A 25,735-nucleotide genomic window follows, 5' to 3' on the forward strand; every position below is an offset into this window, starting at 1 on the left:
ATTGCGCTCGTGAAAGTCAAGGATGCAAAGGCCTCTGTCCAGCATCACAGCTGATTTTCGATGGTATATTTGGGAAGAAGGCACATCTGCCCAGCCTTGACAACGCTCACGATTGTTTTTTGGGCCGATGAATGAGTCACTGAATTTAAGCTTCAACTAGGGCACATGCTTAATTGATATCTGTAAGTGCTTCCGGTTGAGGTTTAATTTTTGTGCCAGGACCATCGTGCCAGAATGAACCCTGCCCTTCATATTTATTCAAGAAGACGCCACCATTTTGTGCCTGTTGTAACTATTTTACGATGGCGCCGGCAAGCTGCCAGCGCCATCCTAAAATAGTTACTAAATTAGCTTCAACAGGAAGCTCTAATAGATAAAATAATGCAGGTGCTCGAGCACCTGCTTTATTTTATCTATTAGAGCATCCTGTTGAAGCTAACTTAATAACTATTTTAGGATGGCGCTGGAGCTTGCCGGCGCCATCGTAAAATAGTTACAAAAGGCCAGCAAGGCTTGAACTTTTGCCCCCGGAATCCGCCGCTCGTGGATTTGCGAATTTGTGGTAAATTCCCAGGAGTTCGCGGATCGCGAATTTACCGAAAATTCGCAAAATCCGCGAGCGTAACGGATTTTGCGCTCATGCTTAGATAGAAGTTCACATTAAATTACATTTCTAGATTTATAAATATAAGTGTCCCGTAAGGAATTCCGGCCACGTCAATCAAACGGGCCTGGTGCGGTTTCGCGGGTATGGGTCCTGTGTAATAGTTTCAACAGACAGGCCTCCCAAACATCCAAAGGACAGCGCAGGGCCGCACGCAGTGTTCTTAAATCAACAAAGTTTATTGCAGCAACGCGTTTCGACCTGAGAAGGTCTTCGTCACAGCCAGTTACCAATTGGGCCCAATCAACCCTATAAATAACCTCTAGGGTGATGAAGAGTGAAACAACACACACACAATATTGTCTGACAACAGGGGAAATGTGAAAACAGACTGTTAAAATAGTAGTAATTCACAATATGCAAAAAAATATACATATACACATATTTTACATTGTGAGTGGAACATATAAATAAGTAATATGAACTAGCAGCACATTGACAAATATTTTCATGTGAAACAAACATATGCTAATCATAGTATTATCAGCTAAGTGGCTCCAAAGTTAAAGTTCAGTGCAACCCGATCAAAAAACACGTTGTAGTGAAGTTCCTTTGTGTGGAATAAACATATGGTCATCACAATGTTAGCCACATGCCTTCAAAAATGCAGTTCAGAGCAGCCTGGTCAGAAACATATTACGGTCAAGTTACAAGGTAACAACTTCTGCAACCAGACTGAAACACAAACCCCAAGAAGGTAATGGGCCAAATGGCCAAAAATGGTGTTGTGCAAATCAGAGTTTCAAAAAATGCATTTAACAAACAGTCTCATACATATATGGATACAAATCCCCATTATATGTAGGACATAAATCTGAAATGTGTGATCCCCTGCTCAAACTTAGCAGTTCATAAAAGTGCAATGATTAGAAAACAAATTAACTTGATGGAAGTTACTCTGGAAAGGGGAGTAGGAGAAGGGGGTAGATGGCACATGGATAAAATGTTCCAATGTGTCCAAGGAGCCATAGATGAACTCAGAAACATGGTCAGGTACCTGAATTCATGGAAGGAGAGAAAAAGGGGGAAAGGAGGGAGGGAGACAACTGTTCTAGATCAGATATTAGGGCAGTAGGAAACGAGAGCATGAGAAAGACTTCAGTAAAGTACCACATTAGCCGATGTGTATGTGAAGCTCTTCAGTCTCATTCAGGTGTCCCGGGTAGTTGCTGCTGAGCAGAGTTATGTATTCCAACTCCTTTTGCCTCAAACATCTTTCCCTGTTGCCACCTCTGGCTGTTTTCTCAATCGTGTCAATTGCAAAGAAAACAAGAAGATCAGCATTTTGTTGATGTAGGCTGGCCCAGTGTCTCGCAATAGGGTATGTCTGGTCAAGGCTCTTTATTGCACTATAATATTTCATAATGCATTTCTTGACAGTGCCTATTTTGCTGCCCACATACTTGAGGCCATATGGGCACACAATGACATATATGCAAAAATCACTTGTAACGTCATGAATTTGTTGATGCTACTCTGTTTACCATTGGCAATGGTGTATGTTCTAACATTACTGCACTTTTTGCATGCCTTGCACCTTCCGCATTTGTAGAAGCCCTGTTATCTGTACCTGTGTTACTGTGTACTAGAATGTCACGTAGTGATTTGTGTTTATGGTAGGTAATCTGTGGACATTTGCTAACTAATTTGCCTATCGTGGGATCACTTCTGATGATGTGGCAGTGAAGCATTAACACCTTTCTGACCTCTTGACTACTGTTGTTAAAGGTGGTAATAAGTCATACCGGTTTCCTGGCCCCCTTCTGTATTTTTCTTTTGGCTAGTGAGTAAGCGGTCCCTTGCCCCTCTAGATAGTTTAGATTGTTCTAAATTGACTCAACATTATTTTCTTCCTCAAACACGACTATCATGCTACAATTACGTTTGGCTCCTAGTAACTAGCCATAGGGTATACTCCACATAAGGTTCTGAGGATGGTGGCTGCCAGTAAGTAAAATGATGTTGCCAGCTGTCGCTTTACAGAACAATTAGGTATACAATTGTCCCACACTGACCTCAACTATCACATCTAGAAAATCCACACTAGTGGGATGTATTTTATGTGTGAATATCAAATTCAGATCATTGTGTCCTGTGTGTGCCAGGAATTCCTCTAAATCACATTTGGGGCCCTCCCAGATAATAAACAGATCATCAATATATCTGGTCCACAATGTGATATGTTTAGTCCATTTCTCATTAGCCTCCATCCACACATAGTTTGCCTCCCACCACCCCATGAAGATGCAGCCATAGCTCGGCGCAAAACAACTGCCCATCGCAGTTCCGAAAAGTTGTCGAAACCACAGGCACTGAAGATAAAAAAGTTGTTATTAAGACAGAATTCCAAAATTTTTAGTAGTATAACCGTATGACCAAACTTCGAGAGGTCTTTGTCCCTGAAAAAGAATTTGCAAGCTTCAATACCCAGGGTATGATCAATACATGTGTATAAAGATGTTACGTCCATTGTGACCAGCAGAAAGTGTGATTGCCCTGGTATGTTATGCACCTTAGCAATAAACTCAGTACTGTCCCTGCAATAAGAAGGGAAAACCAACACATAGGGTAACAAAAAGAAGTCCTAGTACATAGAAGTGTATTCCAATAGACTGTCAGAGGCCGAAACAATTGGTCTACCAGGTGGGTTTTCCTTGTGTACTGTTGGTAACATGTAGAAACTAGGGACCACAGGATGTTTCACACTGAGGAATATAAATTCCTCTGCAGACAGTAGTCCGCTGTCTCTCCATCTAGGGAGCAAAGATAGGTATGTCTTTACGCTGTATCTATAATTCTGAATAGTAGTCCTTTCATAATCCCCACTCAGATCTAGTTGCCTGAACGCCTCATGATTATACGTATTGACATCCCATAGGACCACATTCACTCCCTTGTCAGAGGGCTTTATGATAATATTATGACCTTCTTGTAAAGTTCTAATGGCATCTTTCTGACTGCTATTTATGTTGGGAGCACGGTTGTTCTTAGTCTTGTCTCAGATTTTGATCAGATCCCTGATCACCACCTCATGAAAGGTATCAATCATGTTGTGTGGGGTTTTGGGATTGCATGTCAATTTGGGTTTGACAGGGGTGTTAATGGTACTGTTGAATTCTAAGTCAAGAGACTCCAACAAATCTCTCTAATTTTCCCAATCAAGAACACCCCCCAGCTCCACCAATATTGCAAGGCCCTTCATGTCCCGAAGATTCAAATTGTTCATACAATTGTCATCAACCTGGACAGTTGCAGAGATGGATTAGCTACTGGAAAGTGCTTTCTTGGGTATTGAAGAAATACTTTCTTCAGTTTCAATTTTTGAATAAACAAAAATACATCAATCTGTGTTCAGCAAAAGTCAAAGTTTGCCGTGGGACAAAGGGATAAACCCAATTCCAAGACAGATTGCTCATTAGTAGTCAAGTTGTGAGAAGAAAGGTTAATGACAGTTAAGACCTTCTCACCCATCACTTTCTCTTGGCTTGCCTCGTCGATCTCCCATGTGGCAATATTTCTTTCTCCGCTGAGTCTACCTGTTGTTGTCCTCTTCCTCTGTTTCCTCCTCTTCCTCTTTGTGGTCTTCCATGGGATGTTTGGTTCCCCTGTAGAAAACGGTATTCATCAGGTCCTGGGAAAGAAATAACATCATGCCCTCCTGGGCTGCTGTGATCCTCCAAATCAGATGAATAGTTGATTCAGATGTTGCCAATTCCTGCTGCCTAAGTGCTACAACCTTCTTCTACTGGCAGATCGTACCATTGAACTTTCGCCCAAATGTCAAAATCCCGCCTTGGGTGCAGTCTTGTTTATCTCTTCTATTTACACATTATAACTCCTCCATAAGTTATCATGGAGTTCTGACCAATCACCCACATCATGTCCTCTGAGGCCGTGAAGTGGGAAGAGAAGGGTCTATGCCTAGCACTGGTGATGTAAGAACAAATGCAGTCTAAGGGCTCCCTATAGTCTCAATCAACCCAGTCCCATCTCTTACATCAGGTACTGGTGAATAATGAGGCAGATGCCTGAAGTGCAAAGAATCTCATGAAGTGGATTTTCCAGGACAGTGAGCAGTTACTAGGTGTCCTTTACTAATCACAACTATGAAGGGGTCAGCAGCAAAGGGAGCATCAGATTTGCATTTTCTCTTTAGTCGCACCAAGACTCGATCACCTTCGATCTTGTCTGCATGTAATCAGCAGCATTATTAAAACTGAGTAAACAGGCAGGTAGTACCTTGCAGTATATAAATGGGTGCTTGTACTTTTGTCTTTTTGTGTTTCAAGTTAGCTACCACTGAACCTTGACTCTTTAATGTGTCGATGCAGCCCATGCACATACTTTAGTCTTTAATTGTGTGAAAGGGGCCAATGGAGACAGTTCAATGTGTTTCTCCTCAGACATGATGTTTATCCATGCACCACTGTCATTAATAAAAGGTATGGAGCAACTGTTTCCTTTTAGTGTAATTTTTCGGACAGTGTTTGAATAACTTTTGTGATTTTACTCATCAGCGTTTCTTTGACTAATATCCTTCTCCGCATGCAGCCAGTAGGATATTCACACACGTTTCTGAGGTAAACATTGACATAGCACATCTGTCTTACTCTCTGTTGCTTGACAATTAACCTGAAGTACACTTGTACAAAGATTTAGAAGACAATCAACTTAATTTAGGAGCGATTTGCCTCCGCTGATGTTGCCGCTTGGCATTGTGGGCTTTCGTAGAGTGTTGCTTCTGGAACGTTCAGGCATCCAGTCTGTTTTCTCGTTTTGGCATACTGAGCTGTTCATTCACCTTGCAAACCTTTACAAAATGGTTTCCTTCCCACTGCCTTTGCCTACGTGTCCCTTCTAGTGGGTGTAGTGTTGGGTCCACCGCTCATGCACTACTCCTGGAAGTGTGTCCTTTGCAAGAACTGCTATTGCTGTTGACTCTGCATTAATAATGTGTAGTGGGAGGAGCTAGTACCAGGGATATAGCTATCAGTGGGGCCCACCTAAAACTGACAGACAAACAAAAAGACACATTCATGTTCACACAGACACATTGACACACACGCACACACGCACACACACACAGACAGACACACACACACACTAGATAACATAAAATAGCCTCCTCCTGTTACTCAACCTGGTGATAGCCTCAGATCCTGACTCTCCCTATTTCATACATTTTACAGCAAGTAGTGGAGAAGTTCAAACACTTACCCAAGGTCTTTATGAGTAGACAACTTTAGATAACCCTATGTATGTTTCCTAGTGGCTTCCTCATGGTACTGTAACAATGCTACATGGGTCAATGGGTTGACTCTGCATTGACCTTCCAGGCTCAATCACAGGCGGTAGCTGGAGTCTGCTTTGGGCTCCTATGTGGTCCTAAACCCCTGGTGGGTTTTTTCGATGCTAACTTCTGTCAGGCTATCATCAAGGCCTCTCTACTATCTAGGCTGGCCTATGCAAGCTCTTTGTACCAAGGGGCCAATAGAGCAGAGATACATCGCCTACAAAGAGCACAAAATGCTGCCGTTCAGATGTCCTTTGGCCTGCCAAGAGTCTGCTCTATTTCAAACTTCATTAGCAGATTACACTGGCTTCCGGTGGAGAAAGCATCAACTTCAAAGCCCACTGTATCTCCCATAGAATCTTGAACGCCCAATCCCCCCATATTTTTGCGATCTTCTCATGCCCTACACACACACACCACGCCAGTTGTGCTCTTCTGATCTGCACCTGGCATCTGTTCCTCGGTTTAAGAGAGCTAGGGCAGGAGGGCGCTCTTTTCGTGTTCTTGCTCCAAAACTCTGGAATTCCCTACCTGTGAGCATCAGGAGTATCAAAAATCATGTGTCATTCCGAAACGCTATAAAAACACGTCTCTTTCCTAAGTAATCTGCCTCCATTTTCTGCTACCCTTCCCGCTCCTCTGTCTGCTTGAAATCAGCGATGGGACGCCCATTGGCTAAGACACGACTGACCTTCTCCAGTCATTTGCCAGGCAGAGAGCATCAAGCTGAGAAGAACTTAAGGTTCAAACTCAACAGGAAGTCTTTTCACTCTCAAGGTTCCTTCAGAATGAAATCAGAGCCCCTGCCACATGACTATCTTATCCAGGGCAGGATCTTCTCCTAGGTAACTGACAATGTTTAACAAGGTGCAAGTACCTACCACTGGTGGTAACACCCACTCGAGGCACCCCTTCCATATTTGAAGTGAATCAAGCCTTTCAACTGCTGTGATAGCAGCTTAAAGTCTTATCTACTTTCTGTGTGGGTTTTTCCTGACTAGCTGCATCAGATTCCCATGTTCCCCAATAGAGGTATTAATCTAGTGCTGCCACAGAGCCATCTCCCTACTTGAGATCCTACATTATAGGTCTCAAGAGTTGGTTGATACCATGTTGTCACCTAGAGTGCCAGGAATGTGCTAGACCTCTGTGTATTATCTGGAAAACCATCTGGTAGCTACACCTGTAGTAGACGCGAGGGCATGTACGGCTTCTGGCTGCAGTCCCAGGGCTGTTTCTGTAAGCCCTCTCCCTTTATAGGTATGCGAAGCCTAAGTGAGATGTGGAGGAACAGGCTGTGCTCGTGCTGTGTGGTCTATCCATCCTTTAAGTCCCTAGAGTGGAACAGAAGGAAGGTGTACCTGAGTGGAAGGCAGTAGTGGCTGCTACTGGGCAGCAGTGGTGAGGTGGGGAAGGGAGGGTTAAAAAGAAAATTAAACTTACCTTACCGGTGGCTGCCTCTCCTCTTTCCTTCTTGCCACAACACGGGAAACAGGAATCACACAGGCTCCCGGACTCCCTTAGTCACTCATAGCGTGGTTGAGCAGCTTGGTGATTGGTCTGAGCACCGTGGTTTGGCGCTCAGACAGGGACTGAGGGACTGAGCATTTGCTCCACCCTGGCTGCGCATTACAGCTGGGGGAGAACATGGAAAGTGCGCATGACTTTTTGACCGGCACAAGATGGCCGGCCAAACCCTCATGCACACTTGGAGATTGCCTACCACTCCTCCCCTGCTGTGTAGGCAGCCCAGATCCACTCCGCCCCACACCTACAGAGCCGTTAGGGAAAAATAAAATGATAACATGGTGTTATTATCATTTTATTTTTTTGGGGGGGTGACGCTCCTCCATCTTAACAGAGGAGCCACCGCTGGTGGCAGGACAACGTTGGATCTTGCTTCTGCACTGGAGATTAAATGGAAAAGGAAGAGTGGACCTCCGTGATCATGGAACGAGTACTCAGGCAATTATGGCTCAATAAAGGAGGTGGCTGACGTTTGCTAAGTCCTAGTATCATGTTGTAATTAGAGGATATGTGCAATACCGTATCTGACCTCTGCCTCCCACCCCTTTCTGTTCCTACAGAGAATAGTCTTTAAATCCCTGTACATAATTTTTAAAGGAGTCCAGGGAAAGGGTTCACTACCTTTACCAAAAAATACTTAACCCCTTGCGTGAACGCGTCGGCCAACGGGTGTCGCAAGCACTACCTCGGTAGTGCTGCGCTCGTCCGTTGGCCAATGCGGCCCGCCCACTCAATAGAACTCCTGCACCTCTGCGTAATTTGCACCGTGCTTAAGGAGTTAAAAGGTATGTCCCAGGAAGGTGTCTCCAGTCTGTAACTGCAAACTTAATTTGTGTTGCAAAATTCTGCAAGAAAAGACTGGCCAAGCTTTAATGGTCGGAATAGCCCAACTCTGGAATAAGATCCCTGCCGCTCTAAGGTCCTCTACGGAGTAACTTCAATTTACAAAGGGCCTGAAAACGTGATTTTTCTTGGTACAACCCTATGTCTATGTTTACCCACCTCGAAAACAGTATACGCTTTGGGGCTTATTCACAAGCCCCTTGCGCCGCATGTGCGTCACTTCTTCACATATTAAAAGTGACACACCGGTGGTGCAAGGGGCTTGTAAATAAGCTCCTTGTATACACGAGCTTTTCTGCGCCAGGATATCAGTGGCAATGCGCTTTATAAATGTTTTAAATCAATAAATAATAATACATAAATGGTCTTTGCCAAGGAAGCCCACATTTCCGACCTCCTTGAATAATCGGTTCTGTGCAGGGAAAAGTTACACTGCTTCTGCCTGTGCTTTATGTGACAGAAGCTTGCAGTGCTGCAGCATGTGCTGTGCGGCATCTTTCCTATGCTGAATGTTGCGCTCCTGCTGCTTGTACTAAACATGCTCTTCACACACGTGACGAGACACAGTTTCACCACTGAATTTGCGCGACACAAAACAAAGTATGGAATTTTAGTCCATCTATTAAACATCATTTTTGACCTATAGATTCCCAGATGTTTGATAATCTAGACCTCTCGTAAAGTAATGATATGGATGAAACTTCCCAAAGAAACCAAAATTATATTTCCCGAGGCTTCATTATCTCTCGAAAAATGGCAACATCTGGGGACGTCTATTTTTAGTTCAAACATTGTATAAAGGCTGCAGGTAACCAGTGGCTGCTGGCAGAATGATAAGTGGTGTGTGAGAGGCTGTCCTACTGTGAAAGATAGGGCTATTAATGTTCTTGCTTTTTAATATCTGTGCGTGTGAGGGTTTTCATCTCAAACAAATTCAGAAGTTTTACGGTGACATCATCCCCTCTGCACTGGACAGAAATGCGCTGGAGTGCAGTGCTGACCATGGGGCTGCTTACCATGTCTCTTCCTTCCTGCTGCTCTTGTCGTGCTGGGTGCTCACTTGACACCCGGAAGGAGACTGGTCACGAGCTGGCCGGAGACATCCTGATTGGAGGGATAATCCCGGTGCACTGGAACTGGAAAGACCCCGAAACTACATTCACGGACGCCCCTACACCTATCCTCTGCCGCGAGTAAGAGTTGTGCCTCTTGTTTTATCAGTCTAATACTTTAACTACGAGTACGGTAAAGCCTAAATGGGCACAGTTCATGTTTCTCTCAGACTTTCAAGCCTACAGTTGTATCTCTAAGCTAGACACCCTTACTACATTTCCTACAAGCTGATCAAACAGAAACATGATGAACTTGACATCTGTTATGGATTTCACTCCATTATTGCCTCTTATTGTTTTTTTGTTTTTGGCTCTGTCACTTTCTCTTCATTTCCCCCCTTGTCTACTTACCAATCCTTTTCTGTGAATGTAAACTTATTTTGTAGCGAATGTACCCCCTCCCCACTCCGAGTTCTCTAGCACCTTTTTCTTCCCCCTCCTCGTCTGAGTGCACCACTACCTAAATAGTGCCTCTTGTTCTACCTTTATTTCATATTTTGCACCATACACCCCTCTCCATCTCTGGTTGCAACTTTATTTTATAACTTGCTTCATAACACCGTTGCTGCATCTTTTTCTGCAGAATATATGAGCCCCAAAGCCATTTTAGAGTCGAAGTTCAATTTACCCACAGCAGTGGTTGAAAGTTCAGGGTTTTCACACCAGATCCCCTTGCATTTGTAAATACGTTAAATAGTATGCAATATTATTCCTTAATGGTGTGATATTGGTTAGAAGTAAATCCTACAGCAAGTGTGGGGACTGTCAGTTTTAAAATGGGTAGGCCCTTCTAAATCGTGGCCATTCACAAACTTGTTTGCCACCAGTTACCACTTTGGACCTGGTCAAGAAAATGCTCAGGACAGATCTCATCCCCTTTCTGGGTTGGCAAAAAATCGGAGCTCACCCATAATTAAAGAAGGGTTTCTCAATAGGAAAAAAAACTTCCCCCATGGAAAAGATAAAGCACAACGAGGCTACTGCTTATAGGCCATGGCATTTGCCCACATGCCGCGGGACATGAGGTGCAGTTACATGCGCAAAAATCCCTTGCATGGTCATAATTAATAAAACTGTTTCAGGAGTATTGCTGGGAATTTCTTGAGTGTCACACATTTCTGGGCGAACTCTAGGGAATGTTTGTGGATTACAATTCATGAATCTGCACCCCTGTGAGTTCGCAAAGCTCTGGGGATCACTGACATCATCTGTAACAAAAATATCGTGTGGGCAAGTTATCGAGGCCAACATTATCGAGGACCAAAATATCTAGAAGGCAACAACGCCCAACACCCTGTGATTCTGGGCAAATCGTTTACACTCTTCGTGCTTAACAAAAATGACTGTGTCCTTGTGTAACTAAACTGGTGCTATGTAAAGCACTCTGAAACCAGATATCTTCTGGTTTAGTTCGCGCAATTAAAACAAACAAAAAAATTTGCAAATATGTAAGAATAAATTAACTATTCTTAATATTCTTAACTCTACCCACCTTCAAGATATGTGTTTGTGTGTGTGTGTGTGTGTATGTATATATATATATATATACGCGCAAAGTATATATATGAGGAGTTAAAGTATAACTTTTCTTGCTTTGGACCCTACCTTCACCATATTTTTGTCCTCATATTCTTGACACAATATGTTGTCCACACAATATTTTTTTCTGATACTTTGTTTGAACACCAACCCACGGCACAGATTTACGGCCTGTTTTTTGATTTACAGAATGTATGCATAAAGTTGTAAGCCCTACTCTTCAATTAGAACCACATGCTATTGTGTTTAACTTTATACAGTGTGTATTGACCCTTCTGCAGATTTGTTTTTTCAGGCTGGATACACCCCAGCAGAGGAAGCTGCACACATTTTATGTGGATTGGAAGCACAGGGCCAATCACATTTAGTATACGAAGCCAGACTTCTGAAATACTGTGGGGTTGGTATGCAGCTGTACAGCTTGCAAAAAAACTTTACTAGTGGCAGCATGTCAAGGAAACACATAAAGTTAAGGCAACAAAAATCTTTGTGTTGGCATGTAATAAGTTCATCCAGCACTGTATTTGTTCTACCATTTATATGTCTTTATTGGGTAATGCTGGCATGTTTTAGTATGTTAATGTTTTAACCTCTGTATATGATATGTTACGTTGTGTTAAGTTATGGTACGTTATGCTATGATTTGTTTTTTTTATATTATGCTATGCCAAGTAAAGGCATGATATGTTAGGTGTACTATTGTATGATATTGTAGGTCATGGTTATGTTATGTTAATTCATGTTATGTTATGTTATATTATGGAAGAGATGAAATAGTACTATAAAGTGTGGTGTGTTACACTATAATATGCCATGGCATAAATTGGTACAGTACGGTATGGAATTTTAGACTGTGTCATTCTGCTAAGTTCATATGTAGTGCATCCTTTATATTTCATTTCATTTCATAAGTCTTTATTGCGATTCTTCATCATAAAATACATAGTTATCAAAAATACATATTTACATAAATCAACCATAAGTCATAATCGGGGACTTTACATGATTACTTTTACCCACCATTTTTTGGGAGCAAGACCCATGCCCAGCTCAGCAATCTCTTTGCCACCATAGCTGAACTAGTCCCCATATGTTTACAGACTGGTTTCAACCAAGTTCTACTCGGATTATGGTAGACCGGGCAAACAAATAAGAGATGGTCTATATCTTCTAACAAAACTTTGCAGTGCTTGCACTTATTGCTAGAAGCGGTGTCCCACTTACTTGGGATGCACCCCAAGGGCAATGTACCAACCCTAAACTGATGGTATAACTTGCGATCTAGATGCTTTGTTACAAGGTCCCAGTAGGCTTCCAGATGTGGTTCATCCCTGATTTCGAGGAAATCTCTTGACAACGACGGGAACACATGGGTGGAGAATCTCTTCACTTTGATCAGCTCCCAATACGCTGCTTTAAGGAGCTATTTTGATGGAAATTCTGCAGTGTCGGGGTGATCCCAAAGATTCCGCATCCTTTACAGTTTCTAATGGCACCCTGACATTGTTTGAATGATGGTAGCCTGGAGAGAGGTACCCCAATGTGGGGCGGGGTCGGTTGGAGGGGGTTCTCCCATTGGGACTAGTCAATGCAACACCCATTCTGTGTATGTAACATTGAGGGCCAGATTACAAACCTTTTACGGTGGGTTTGCGCCACAAAAGTGACGCATACCTGCAAAAAATAATTTTTGATGGATTTACTATCCAACACAACAATTGTGTTGCACAGGAAAGTTGCCTAAAAGGAACACAAAGAAGTGCAAAGCTGCGCAAAGCTTGGCTTCACAGGTGAATAAACCCAAAGATATGGCCTTTCCTCTTCTCTCCCTGTCATGCAATGCAGTGCAGCAACTTTGAATTTTGCTCTGCATTCCGCGATATCTTTGTAAATCTGGCCCTGATTTTCTTCAACTAATTAATTTGTGTTTTCCTTTTCGGACAGCGTGAAGCTGCTTTGCATTTCAATATGTTGACTTGGCGGTGTACTACTGGTGTAATCTCCTTAGTAACCTTAGCTAGTAACTTCTGGGTGCTAATACCAGGATGAGCTGAGTTTGGATATGTCAGTGTTTTATTGCTAGTATATTTTAGTTCTGTTGAGACTGAAAGGTTTGGGGTTTTAATGTTGGCATATTTTAGTAATATTAGTGAGCTAACATCAGGATATTTGAGCTGATAATGTTGATATTTTAATGTTGCTATCCTGTACGTAGTAATATTGTTTTTGTTTGGTTTATTAGACATTGAGCTTGGGCTAACATCCACAGGATTTGAGGAGGTTGTGAGTTAATCTATTCATTTGTAACCCTGGTGTGCTCACATCAAGATATGCTGGGTTGATTATGCTGTTGTGTTAATGTTGGCATGTTAACATCAGTGATTGGGTGGAAATATAGATGATCTAAATGTTGTGAAATTTTGAAATCCGCATTAGAGAGGACCAATATTGGTCTGTAAAATTGTATTGAGACCGTGCCAGGATATGCTAACTAAGGGATATTATAAAGTGACTATTGTTTTGGATTTGAGTTTGATTAAATCTTTGCAGTGATAGTTCCATTTTCTTCCAGACATCTGACAACAAAGGTTTCTCCAGCTTTTCTCTTCAGAATCGGACTCCTTTTACTTCGAGAGGTCTTATAAAAGAAGGAACATTTTTATTAAAGTCTGAAAATTTGGATCTTTTCCTTTCTTGTTAACTTCCTCGAGCTGTCACCCTGGATCTGATCCAGATCTTTGTCGCTAAGATCCCCCATTCCCTGCCAAGGGCCTGATTACGAGTTTGGTGGACTGGATACTCCATCACAAATGTGACGGATATCTTATCTGCCATATTGCGAGTTCCATTATGTCCAATGGAACTCAAAATATGGTAGACGGGATATCCGTTATATTTGTAAGAGAGTAACATGTCCGCCAAACTCGTTATCAGTCTCAAAGAGTTTGTGTAGATTTAGGCAGCTTTATCTATGAGCTAAGGAGCTGAACAGATGCTTTATGAAGCTGCAACTAATTGTAAGATGGTTGATGCCTATTGTTGGACCTGCCCCTCTCTGCAGGGTCACCCCAAACATTTTGCCTCCACTCCTCTTCCTATTTTGGATTAATTTGTTTTTGTTGGCCTTAGCACTCTGTGCACATTACCACTATTAACCAATGCTAAAGTGCTTTTGCTCTCTCCTCTAAACATTTTGATTGTTTTACACCGGTTTGACATATTTAATTTACTTTTAAGTCCCTTGCAGAGTGCTATACCATATACCCTGGATCTGTATTGTAAATGCTACCTGTGAGTCTGCATCAGTTATTGTTCCACCCACTTGAGTAGCACCTTAAAACAGTCTGCAGGCAGTCTGAAGGCAGTTTTAAACTGCCATATCGACTTTGCATTAAAACACTCTTGCCAATTCTAAAACTTCACTTTTGTTACATACATGTCACCCCTAAGGTAGGCCCCAAGAAGCCCATAGTGGAGGTTGCTGTGAATTAAAAGGTTGGACATGTACTTTTAAGTTTTACATGTCCTGGTAGTGAAAATATCCCAAATCCGTTTTTCACTACTGTGAGGCCTACCCCACCTATTTGATGGGGATTTCACATTACATATAATAAGCTATAAGTTCAAATCGGGAGCAGGTAGCTATGTCATGTTTAACGTTTAGAAATGGCAATGACAAAACTTCTTTAATGGTAAATCAGATTTTTCATTACAATTTCGAAAATTCCCCTTTTAGAAAGTTTTCATTTGGAGGCCCTTAGCCCTTTTGTGCATTTACCCTGTCTTGGGTCACATGACTGGGTGAAATTGACTGTTAGACTTTGTGAATTCCTCCCAGACTGTCACACAATAGAGGGATTATGTGTGCCTGAATGGGCCATCTGCTGGCAGGGTGGATGGGCACAGCTGAACACAGCCCTACTTACAACTGAATAGCCTGTGCTCTGCCTTCCCACAAAGGGCTTAACGACCCCATAGTGTTACTGCAGCCAGCTTGGAGCCATGGCACAGTAGGCTGTGCACTTCAAAGCCACTGTCTAGAAACTTCTTCCACCTTCCAGAACCAGGGCACCAGGATATATAAAAGGAACCTCAGTCATCAACTCTTCAGTGCATTTCTAGACCTGTACACACTCTGCCAGAAAGAAGGACTGCTCTGCTTGTGTAAGGACTGCCACTCTGCTGGACTGCTGTTCTGAAGGAACTGCTGCCCTTCTCTGCTGATCTACCGACTGCTTCCCTCTTGCCTGGGTACAACAACTAGATCTTTATCCGTCCTCCAAAGTGACTCACAAGGGCTAGTTTGCTGGCCTCCTGTTCAGAGTCACCGGGACCAAAAATGCTTCTTCTGTGTTGAACCCATACCTGGATCCCACCTGAATGAGTCATGACCCTCCAAGTGGTGACCCTCTCGTCCTTGGCCCTTGAAAGTGGGTTTCAAGGTTCCCAGATAGCCAAAATTCAAAAGTGAGGTAAAATGTTGAGTTAAAAAATGCTCTGAGAACCAGAAGGGGATTTGGATCAACCTGCTCGCCTATCTGGCCAAGGTTCATTGCCAGTCAGATTGACTTTGCAGCTTTTGCCACTACATTCTTCTCCACAGTAGCAACTCCTTTTCAGCGGTCAATCCCCAAAGAGTCATCCAACCTTGGCCCTCTGCCTTCCATTTCAAGTCCAAAAGTAGAAATCTTCCCTGCGGATTCAACCCAAGGCTATCCGATGAAGATGACGCTTCCTCTTTTTACACCTCCTGCAGCCTTGCCCCGCTGACCTTTACCTTCTCATATCATTATATTCAGGATTTTTTTAAAGTCCGAATGTATTTGCCAGCTGGGCCCAATCCATTTCTGGTATCTGAACAGCGCTCCATCGCAGTTAGCCATAATATTTCTACTTTGACCTGGCCTCGTGACCAGATGTCTACAGTTGGCACTTTGAACTTTTAGGTGATAGTTTTCACTAAGACCTTTAAAAATTCTACTTATTGGATTTTTGTTGTTTCAGTATCAAATAATTTACAGAAATGTACTCTATTTTTCTAAATTGGTCTGGGATTTTTCTTCTGTTGTGTTATCACTTTATTACTGTTTGTGTGCTGCATACATACTTTACACATGCTTCTACGTTAAGCCTGAATGCTTTTTGTGCTAAGCTACCCAGGGTTAAGCACACGTTAATTTAGTGACTATTGGTGGTTCACCCTGCAACTGATTGTGGCTGTTGCCTGACCAGGGCTCACACCTGAGTCAACCAACAACCTAATTTCAAACACTTATCTTCTGATAGCTTAAGTATTCCCTCATGGGTGACAGTGCGCTTTACAAATACACGTAACATAAGAACATATGATCTTTTATAGCATGCACTGTTTAAATGAAGTTAATCCACTTGATGCTTTCTGTGTGGAAGATTTTTATGGGTATAAGTTGAAGTCACTGTTTCCCTCAACACTTTTAGGCTATTTGCCAACTCTCCATCTTATTCACACAGCATCTCTTTGTCATGTCACTTATGTCTGCAGCTTCAGCATCCGTTCTTACCACTGGGCTCGAGCTATAGACTTTGCGGTGCACGAGATTAATCAAGATGGAACATTCCTCCCCAACGTCTCTTTGGGTGTGCGTATCTTTGACTCCTGTCTGTCTTTGACAAGGTCTCTCATGGGAATCACCTGGCTGTTGGCAGGGGACGACCAAGGCCTTCCAAACTACCGCTACCCGGACAAACCACCACTGGCAGTCATCATTGCAGACTCAGGCACCACAAAGTCAATTGCCATCGGCAGGTGGCTGGGGCTTCACAGATACCCACAGGTAATGTCAGAAAGTATGAACATGTTAGGGAGTGCAACAAAGTGAAAAGAAGTTTTATAGGACAGTTTATAGAAAAGTAATCAGATTTAGACTAAGCACATCAATTAATAAACCATATATAAATATGGCATGTTCTATAAACATGATTTCTCTTCAATCTAAGGAGCTAGGACAATGAGTTATCTCTTTGAACCAAACACTAATGTCCAGATGTACACAGCCATTTTACGATCGCAGGCCCAGCGATTTGCAAGATCACAGGGTTTGTGGTTTGCAACCACATTACTTCTTTTCTACTTACTAAACCCATTTTGAGAGTCAGAAAAATATTCTTTACTTGCAAAATGTGTTTTGCAATCCATTTCAATTCACAGGAAGTATTGAGCAATTAAGAGCTATCCCTTCCATAATGCAAGTTTTAATACCATGTATCAATGTATGTAACCCTGGTTTTCTACTGAAATAGTGCATATCCATTGTTCAGTCACCAATACCTAAATGGAGGTAGTAACTTATTCTCAAAGGGGAGGTTTCCTCAGGACACCTTTCCCTTTGTGAATGCTGTCAGCAGCCTTGAGTGAAATAGACAATGGTTGGGGGAACCACTGCCAGCTCCCTGATGTTTTCACCAATGGATCTCTTTTTTTTAAGCAGCATGTGTTTCTATAACACATGTTGCTTTAGAAAAAAAAACGCTTCCTCTTGGGAATGCAACCAAAGAAATGAGGGTCTGCTGTTCCTTGCCATCCAATATTTTTTTTTTGTAGCTAATCACAGGGGGTTGCCACTCGATTAATTAATATTCATTAGGACAGTTCTGTCATAATCTGTGACTGAAGATATTGCAATGTAACTTATAGTACATATGTGGCTGTGCAAAATTAAAGAATTGTCAAAAACAGTCTATGGACGATGTGCGACCAGTAAGTCTTATAGTACATATTACCCTTAATCCTAACTGCTGCAGAGTTCAGTCCTGTAACAATAGTGATTGCAGCATTATCCAGGCTCAATTAGTTTAAATCTCATAATTTTAGTTTGTATTCTCATACTATAGTGTGACACTGAACTCTATGCTCAATAGCCCTGTACTCTCTGTTTTATTGCAGATTAGTTACTTTGCTAGCAGCACTGTGCTGAGTGATAAGGTCCAGTTCCCGTCCTTCTTCCGAACTATTCCTAGTGATGACTTCCAAGCCAGAGGCCTCGCACAACTTGTGGCCCACTTTGGGTGGACTTGGGTGGGGCTTTTGTCAACTGACAATGACTATGGACAGCTGGGCTCTCAGATTTTAAAAGCAGAGCTCTCCAAGTTTGGAGTGTGCATTGCATTCCACAAAACCATCCCTCTTATTGCCCAAGACAGCAAGATCAACCACATAGTGGAGGAGGTCCAGAGGTCTACAGCAACAGCCATCCTTGTCTTCTCTTCTGATCCTTATATATGCCCCATAATGGAGAAACTATCTAAACTGAATGGCACAAGGAAAGTTTGGCTTGCCTCAGAGGGTTGGTCAACCTCCCCTATTGTTTCCACTGCAGAACTTGCAGACTTGCTCAGTGGCACTATCGGGTTTGCCATCCATGAAGGACAAATACCTGGGTTCACAGAGTTCCTTCTCCAGCTTCATCCCACATCCTACCCACATGATCCAATCCTGAAACTCTTTTGGGAGCATGCATTCCAATGTCAATGGCCAGGCACTGCCATCATGGTTGAGTCAGATCGAAATACAACATCAAAAACTATTTGCACTGGATATGAGAACCCAATGGCTATCAGGGACCTATACTTTATTGACTCTGACTTGAGAATCAGCTATAACATTTACAATGCGGTGTATGCTATGGCGCACACATTAAGAAACATGTGGTCTTGTGTACCAGGACAGGGACCTTTTACAAATAATACTTGTGCCAACATATGGAAAGTCCAACCATGGGAGGTGAGATAGACTTACAAGTTATGAATGAAGAGTTGAAGTAAACAGTAGTTTTATTTTTATTGTAATATGTAAATTTACTACTAAATCACAATGAAGGGGTATTTTGACGAAAACAGGTAATGATTCTACTCTTTAGTGTATTGGTAAAACCCTATTGAAAGAGTGTCCAGTTTCAAAGAAGACAGTTTAAGAGAAATTATTGACAGATGCAAGCTTTTAGTGGAGGATTGAAGGTGGGATACATTCATATATTAAATCTACAGATAGAAGGCTGAGCGAAAATATAATTAATTATGCACACACATAAATATATACATTTACATAATCCCAGAAAAAAATAAGTTTAATGGATATTGTGTTTAAACCATAATAAAACACTAAATTCTGACTGTTTTGTTGAACTCTACAACAATTACTCCCTCCAATGTACGTCTCTAGATCATACAAATGACAACACAGCACTGGTGGCATCAAGTGATGCCGGAAAGGTTTGAAATAATCTGAGTCATTGCTGGTTATTCTGAGCTCAATCTCTGTCACTGTTGTTTTAGATTGCCTCTACCAATGCAAAAGCAATTTGACCTTAGTTCTTCTCAATTACGGACAGTTCAGTATGATTGGAACCAATTCAATGGAATGGCTGCACAAGCAACCTAGACCAGTTTTGGTCTTGTTGAGCCTCATCTAGATAGGGTATACATCTATACCCCCTACACTCACTTGCATTTTAACTTACTACCACTTAGGAAGGAAGAATACAGTTGTTGCCCCTAAGTAGGTAGTTTTTAACACACTTTTTTCACTATCTCATTTATTAATTTGCACTCTGTCCCTCCTTACAAAACCGAGTTGGAAGAACCAACACGTGCTTTGCACTCCTGCTCCTTCCCCCTTGGGTAAAGTTGTAGCCCACACGGGGTACCTTGCGGTCCCTGTGTGTTGGAGGAACGCAATGATGAAGCATGTCACCCTCGGGTGAGTGAGGGTTTTCGTCCACAACTGGGTTGTGCCCCATGTTCCCTTCTCTTTTCTTTTCACTTTTCTTACATATTTTGTTTTGAGCTTGTTATACATTCATTTGTAGTGCTACCCTATATATTGTGTGGGAATTATGATTACGGAAGCCATATAGGATTGAAGTCTTCTATTTTGTAGCATAGTTCTTCCTTTTGACCCTCTTGTGTGTGATACATCAAATAATAGTTGCCTATGGGAAAATTCAGCCAATGTATTGGAATTACCTCTTTCATGAATCTGTTTTTATGAGACGGTTTGAGAACATTTGTGGGTTGGCCCATATGAAAAAAAGTTGTTAAGCACCAAGATAATTGTATGTTTGTGGACATTCGCCAATAACTTGCAAGTATGTTTCCACCTAAGAAACACACATTTACTTATTGCAAAGACCAGAGTAGGGCCCTTATTATGAGTGATCGAGTATTTTTGCTGATAAGTAGCACCCTAGTATTATATTTTCCTCTGTAATGAAGAAGAATATGCAGATTTTGGTGCTTAACACACCAAAACTTAGCATGTCTTGGAAATTACTGGGTACTTTTTCCCTTATAAATTTAGGCAGGGTTGGCCATCCAGGGCAAACTGCAGGAGTGTGGTGTAAGCTGTCAAATTCATAATTGTGGTATGTGCAATACCAGTAGCTACTGTGTATATTGGATTTATTCTCCAACAGATAGATGTTGCCAAGTTTGACCTGCCAAAATCTCTAAGGGGAAAACAGCAGGAGTGTAGTGCCAGCTACAAAACCAATTGTAATGTGTGGTAACAGAGGTCATTGCATAGATTGCAATTAACGTAGCCACTATGAGGGCCTTTGGATTTCAGATTTCATCTGGTGCAATTATTATCAGCCCAAACACTGCTTTTAATGAGGAGCCAACTGTAATTCCAGAATGAGAATGATGAAGTAACACTCCAAAACAGATTGGATTGTAGGGGCAAACTTTTCCTCGCCTATTTCAGAATTCCAATATCTGCTTGAAAAAAGCATCACATTCCCAATATTTTTTGAGAAAAGTGTGTTCATCTTGACAATCCTTAAAAGTATAAATAGATATTCATTTTTTCCAGTAAAAAATGTTGTTTGTGGGATTTTTCAATAATAATTTAGTTTTGACTAAACTGTATATGTTTTATTTTATTGTGAGATCGGATTCAGCAGGAAACGTACGTTTTGTCCATTGTGATAAGATTATCTCCACTGTATTCCACTGTCATCTCTTACGAAAGCTGACATTGTTCTGAAAACAAGACGTTCAGTGGGTCAAATGCGTGCCTTTGTTCCCCCCCCCTTAACATTAAGATGTACACACCAGCCACGGCCGGTAGTGGGAGTACCGGCCGGCCGGTGACGTGGGGAGGGGGAAGGGCAGGGTGGGGGGTAGTAATGTATGGAATCTGGACTTTAACAGGTAAGTAAACATAAAAATAAATAAAACAAATTTCGTTGAGCGCACCGCGTTGCATTTGTTGATGCAGTGCGCGCAACGAAATTCGTTTTATTTATTTTTGTGTTTACTTACCTGTTAAAGTCCAGATTCCATACATTACTAGCCCCCACCCTGCCCCTTCCCCTCCCCATGTCACCGCCCAGCCGGTACCCCCATTACCGGCCGCGGCTGGTACGAACTATTTATTGTTAATTTTATTGTTTTCTGCAAATAAATAACTTCTTCGAATAAAAAAGGTAAAATTATTCCTTAAAACCGTGGAAACATTGTGTTACACTTTTCAGAAACGGTCTTTTTTAAACATAATATTTGGACATGTATAGCTTTTAAACACAGTCTACTTGTTAGTGAAAACGTTGTGTAATTTTCATGAGCCAGTGCCTTTTTTTAAATTACCAATAAAAAAATATCTGTTAAAGAACAGTTACACCATTTCAAGTTTTGGTATTGCTCCTACAGAACTTTTGTCTTCTTTGATAAACGTGACATTGGATGAAAAGCTATGAATATGAATAATGGTTTTAGATGTAAGAACACATCTTTTTTCTCTGGATTTTGTCCTTTGTTTGATTTTATGGAAAGTTGTTTATATTGACTTCTGGGCAGTAAGAGCCTGTTAAATTAACCCTAACTGTAGGTGATCGTACATAAAAATGTACACTGTTTTTGCAATGCAATTGGTGTGTTTGAAATTTTGGAGGGTCAGATCTAGAATTGGCATAGCTGTCTTCTCAAGCATGGCACACAAAGTCTAAATGTCAAAAATCAAGCTTGCTCTTAAAGGGAAGTTTCTTCTACTCATATCTGGAATGCATCAGGTACTGTTAGTGTAAGAAAAACCCTTTGGCAATCTAGGTGAAATGAAAGAAATGAAAATGTGATTTATAAAGCGCAAATAGTTGCCCGGAGGCGTCCAAGCGCTGTGACTAAAAGGTGATCTTACAGTTGGGCGGATAGCACAGGAGGAAGGGAATGGCCTATTTATTGAACAAAAAGGTTTTCAGTTGTTTCCTGAAGGAGGTTAGGTCGGAGTTGGACCTTAAGTGGGGTGGGAGAGTGTTCCACAACCTGGCCACATTCAGAGTAAAAGAGCGGCCTCCCGATCTGGTCCGTTTGACCCTGGGCACGATGGCGAGAAATGCATTTGCTGACCGCAGCTGTCTGCTGGGGAGGTACGGGGTGATTAGAGGGAGATTAATTGCTGGTCCTGTTTCCCAGAATGACTGATGGGCAATACAGAGGGACTTAAAGCTAATCCTGTCCCTAACAGGGAGCCAGTGCAGTGTTTTCAATCCAGGTCTAGCAGAAAGCCTACGGGGAATTTGCAGTAGGGTGCGGGCCGCACAGTTTTGGATAACTTGCAGTTTTTGCAACGTGGAGTCGGGGGCTCCAAGATAGAGTGCGTTTCCAAAATCTAACCTGGAATGGATTAGTCCCTGTACGACGGTTTGTTTGGCCTTGAATGGTAACAGGGGAAGTATCCTCCTCAACATTCTGATAAGGCCAAAACAAGTGGCCGATTGCTTGGTGGCCTGATAATCTAAAGTCAGGGACCTATCCAGCCAAATGCCCAAGCTCTTAATGGCATTCTTGGGAGCTGGAGGGGAACCCAGACAGGCTGGCCAAATCGAGTCCACCGAAGATGGAGCCGAGCGACCCAGCAGCATGACCTCTGTCTTGTCCCCATTAAGTTTGAGACAAGACAGGGTCATCCAGCTGTTCACTTCGCTCAGGCAGCCTGCCAGATCCACCATGGCCGCAGAACCCTCGGTCCGCGTCAAAGAGACCACCAGCTGGGTATCGTCCGCATAGGTGATGATCTTAATACCATATGGACGTACGATCCCAGCCAGCGGCCTCATGTAGACGTTAAACAACGTCGGGCTAAGCGAGGAGCCCTGCGGGACCCCACAGCACAAAGGTCTACTGGTGGAGGTGGTGTTTCCCTCAAAAACCTGAAAGGTTCTATCACTCAGGAAAGACCTGATCCATTTCAATGCTCCCCCCTGGATTCCAATGTCATAGAGACGCTGCAATAAGATTTCATGATTCACTGTGTCAAAAGCAGCGCTTAGATCGAGGAGGATGACAGCCGCCGATCCCCCTCGATCTAAGATTCCTCTAGTTTCCTCCAGAACTGCTAGCAAAGCAGATTCCCTCCCATGTTTGGGGCGGGAAACCGTTTGAGAAAGATCAAGCAGCTGATTGTTTTCTAGAAAATTGGTCAAAAGACTGTTGATATATTTCTCTAGTATCTTGCCGATCCAGGGGAGCAGGGAAATGGGACGATAATTGCTGAAGTTATTTATATCCATGTTAGGTTTCTTCAAAAGTGCCCTCACTCTAGCCTCTTTCCATGCTGGTGGGACCGTGTTAGTGGAGATTGAGGCATTAAGCACCTCCAGCATAACAGGAAGGATAGTATGGCTAACGGCCATTAGGGAACTCAGAGGTGCAGGGTCACAGGGAGAGCCTGATTTTACTTGCCTCATTAACGTGGCAAGTAAATCCAGGTGTAGCAGAGGGAACTCAGCTAGCACAGGTGACAAATTACCTAGTCTGTCCTGCTTATAGTTTGCCAGGATGTCTGCTGGGGCATTTGAAATGGTGTTTGAAAATGATGAGTAGATGAGGTCCACTTTGTTGTAAAAAAATTCCGCTAGATCATTGCAGCGAGCTTGTGAGTCTTCACAATTTACGGGGGGCTGAGGTAATTTAGTAAGACTCTTTACAATCCGGTAGATCTCCTTAGAGTTAGAGTTGGCTTCGGAGATTGTTTGTGTGTAATACAGGGTTTGAGCTTTTTTTATCTCCTTCTTGTAGTCACTGATGGATTTTCTATACAAGATTTGTCTGGGTCTGTGTAACCCAGGCGCCATTTTCTCTCTAGCCTCCTGCATTTGCGTTTGATGTCCCTAAGCTCCTCCGAATACCACGGGGCCGAGGTCCTGGATCTCTTTGCCAGAGTTATCCTAACGGGGAGTATGATGTTCAGTGATTTAGTTACCCAGTTGTTAAATTCATTGTTAGCTATCAAGGGATCTGCGTTGATAGGTGGTATTGTGGCTTGTAACTCATCGACCCACTTGTCAAGTGAGAGTTTGGACCAATTTTGTGCTTCCCGTAGCACTGGTGTCAGTGCGGGGGGTTTGTGGATGTTCCAGATGAGCGGGCCTAACCAATGGTCAGTCCACGGGAGCGCGGTGGGAGAATCTGCCTTCATATCAGGGCGGTTACTGAACACCGGATCGAGCAAATGCCCTTTGGTATGAGTGGGTAGTGAGACAAGCTGAGCTAGCTGTAACGCAGAAAAGTCAGCGGTTAACTCTTGAACCGTATGGTCCCCAATGTCATCGAAGTGTATATTCAAATCACCCAACAGTGTGAAATTAGCAGCGGTGGCAGCGAGATCTGCGACCACTGAGGGCAAAGAGCACAGGAACTGTTTGACCGATCCCGGAGGACGATAAATCAGTGCTCCCGAAAAGCTAAAATTTGGTGAAAGCTCCAAGGTAAACGACAGGCTTTTGCAGTCCAAAAAGGGGCTGGGGGAGCAGCGGCAGGTATAATGATCTTTAAATATTAATACTAATCCCCCGCCTTTCCCAGTTGAGCGGGCTATCCTTGCTATTTGATATCCCTGTGGCAGTGCTTGTATTATGTTGGGTTCTGAATGCGGAGTCAGCCATGTCTCAGTGAGAAAGAATATATCCGGGTTTAGCTCGTCAAGTAACAAGGATAATTCTATTTTATGTTTGGGCAGGGACCTGCAATTAAGAAGAAACATCTTATAGATATGCTGGGTCTTATTGGTGGAACTAACTTTAGAGTCAGTGTTGCAATACTGACATTGAGGTGGCAGATTTAGGGGGTGATAAGAGTGATTGCATAATACCTTTGCAGAGGGTCGCAGGCTGAGTAGTTCGTTAGAGCTGTATCTCCTAATATAATCTGGAGAAGGGGCAGGGATTGTGGCCCCTGGTCCCGTCCGGGCGCGGACGGGCGCAGACGGGCTTGCCTTTGGCGCGCCGCCATCGCACCCGCTGCCCCCGCCCACTGCGCGGATGGGAAGACGTCATCATTTTATGCAATCTAGAGGCGGGAGGGAGGCGTCCAACAGCTCGAGCGCAACCCTTAATCCCCCCAATATGGCGTCCTAGAGCCCTGCCTCCACAGCGTCAACACTCAATCTGCAGCGCTGGGAGCGGGTTCAAAGCGGCAGAAACTGAGTGGAGTCTTTGGAGTTTTGTTTAAAAGATTTAAGGTAACACAAGTATAAACATAAATAAGAAATGCACACAGTTAAAAAATGGTACAGCCCCCGGCGTCCGCCTCAGGGGTATGAACACGCTAGTGGTCAGGTAAGGTCTATGTGTGAATAGGAAAGCTGAGTCAGTTTATTTTTGCCAAATGCCAGGTTTAGCCTGTGTATGTGAGCTGTAAATGTGCCTTGAAATAGTTATGCACAGCTACCAAGAGCTTAAATGTGAAATATAAACTGTACTTATATTTAAAAAGGTAACATCAAAT

At 42.7% G+C, this 25,735-nt stretch overlaps 1 protein-coding gene across 1 annotated transcript in view; it reads left to right on the forward strand.

The window, feature by feature from the left end:
- LOC144797948 (extracellular calcium-sensing receptor-like) overlaps nucleotides 1–25,735 on the forward strand; it is a 111,030-nt gene that overhangs the window by 38,342 nt on the left and 46,953 nt on the right. Inside the window, exons 2-3 of the mRNA XM_078668751.1 lie at nucleotides 16,500–16,791; nucleotides 17,901–18,008. Of these exons, the coding sequence (XP_078524877.1) occupies nucleotides 16,500–16,791; nucleotides 17,901–18,008 (400 nt within the window). The remainder of the gene's footprint in view (nucleotides 1–16,499; nucleotides 16,792–17,900; nucleotides 18,009–25,735) is intronic.

The sequence above is a fragment of the Lissotriton helveticus genome, chromosome 12 (assembly GCF_964261635.1).
Source record: "Lissotriton helveticus chromosome 12, aLisHel1.1, whole genome shotgun sequence".
Lineage (NCBI taxonomy): Eukaryota > Metazoa > Chordata > Amphibia > Caudata > Salamandridae > Lissotriton > Lissotriton helveticus.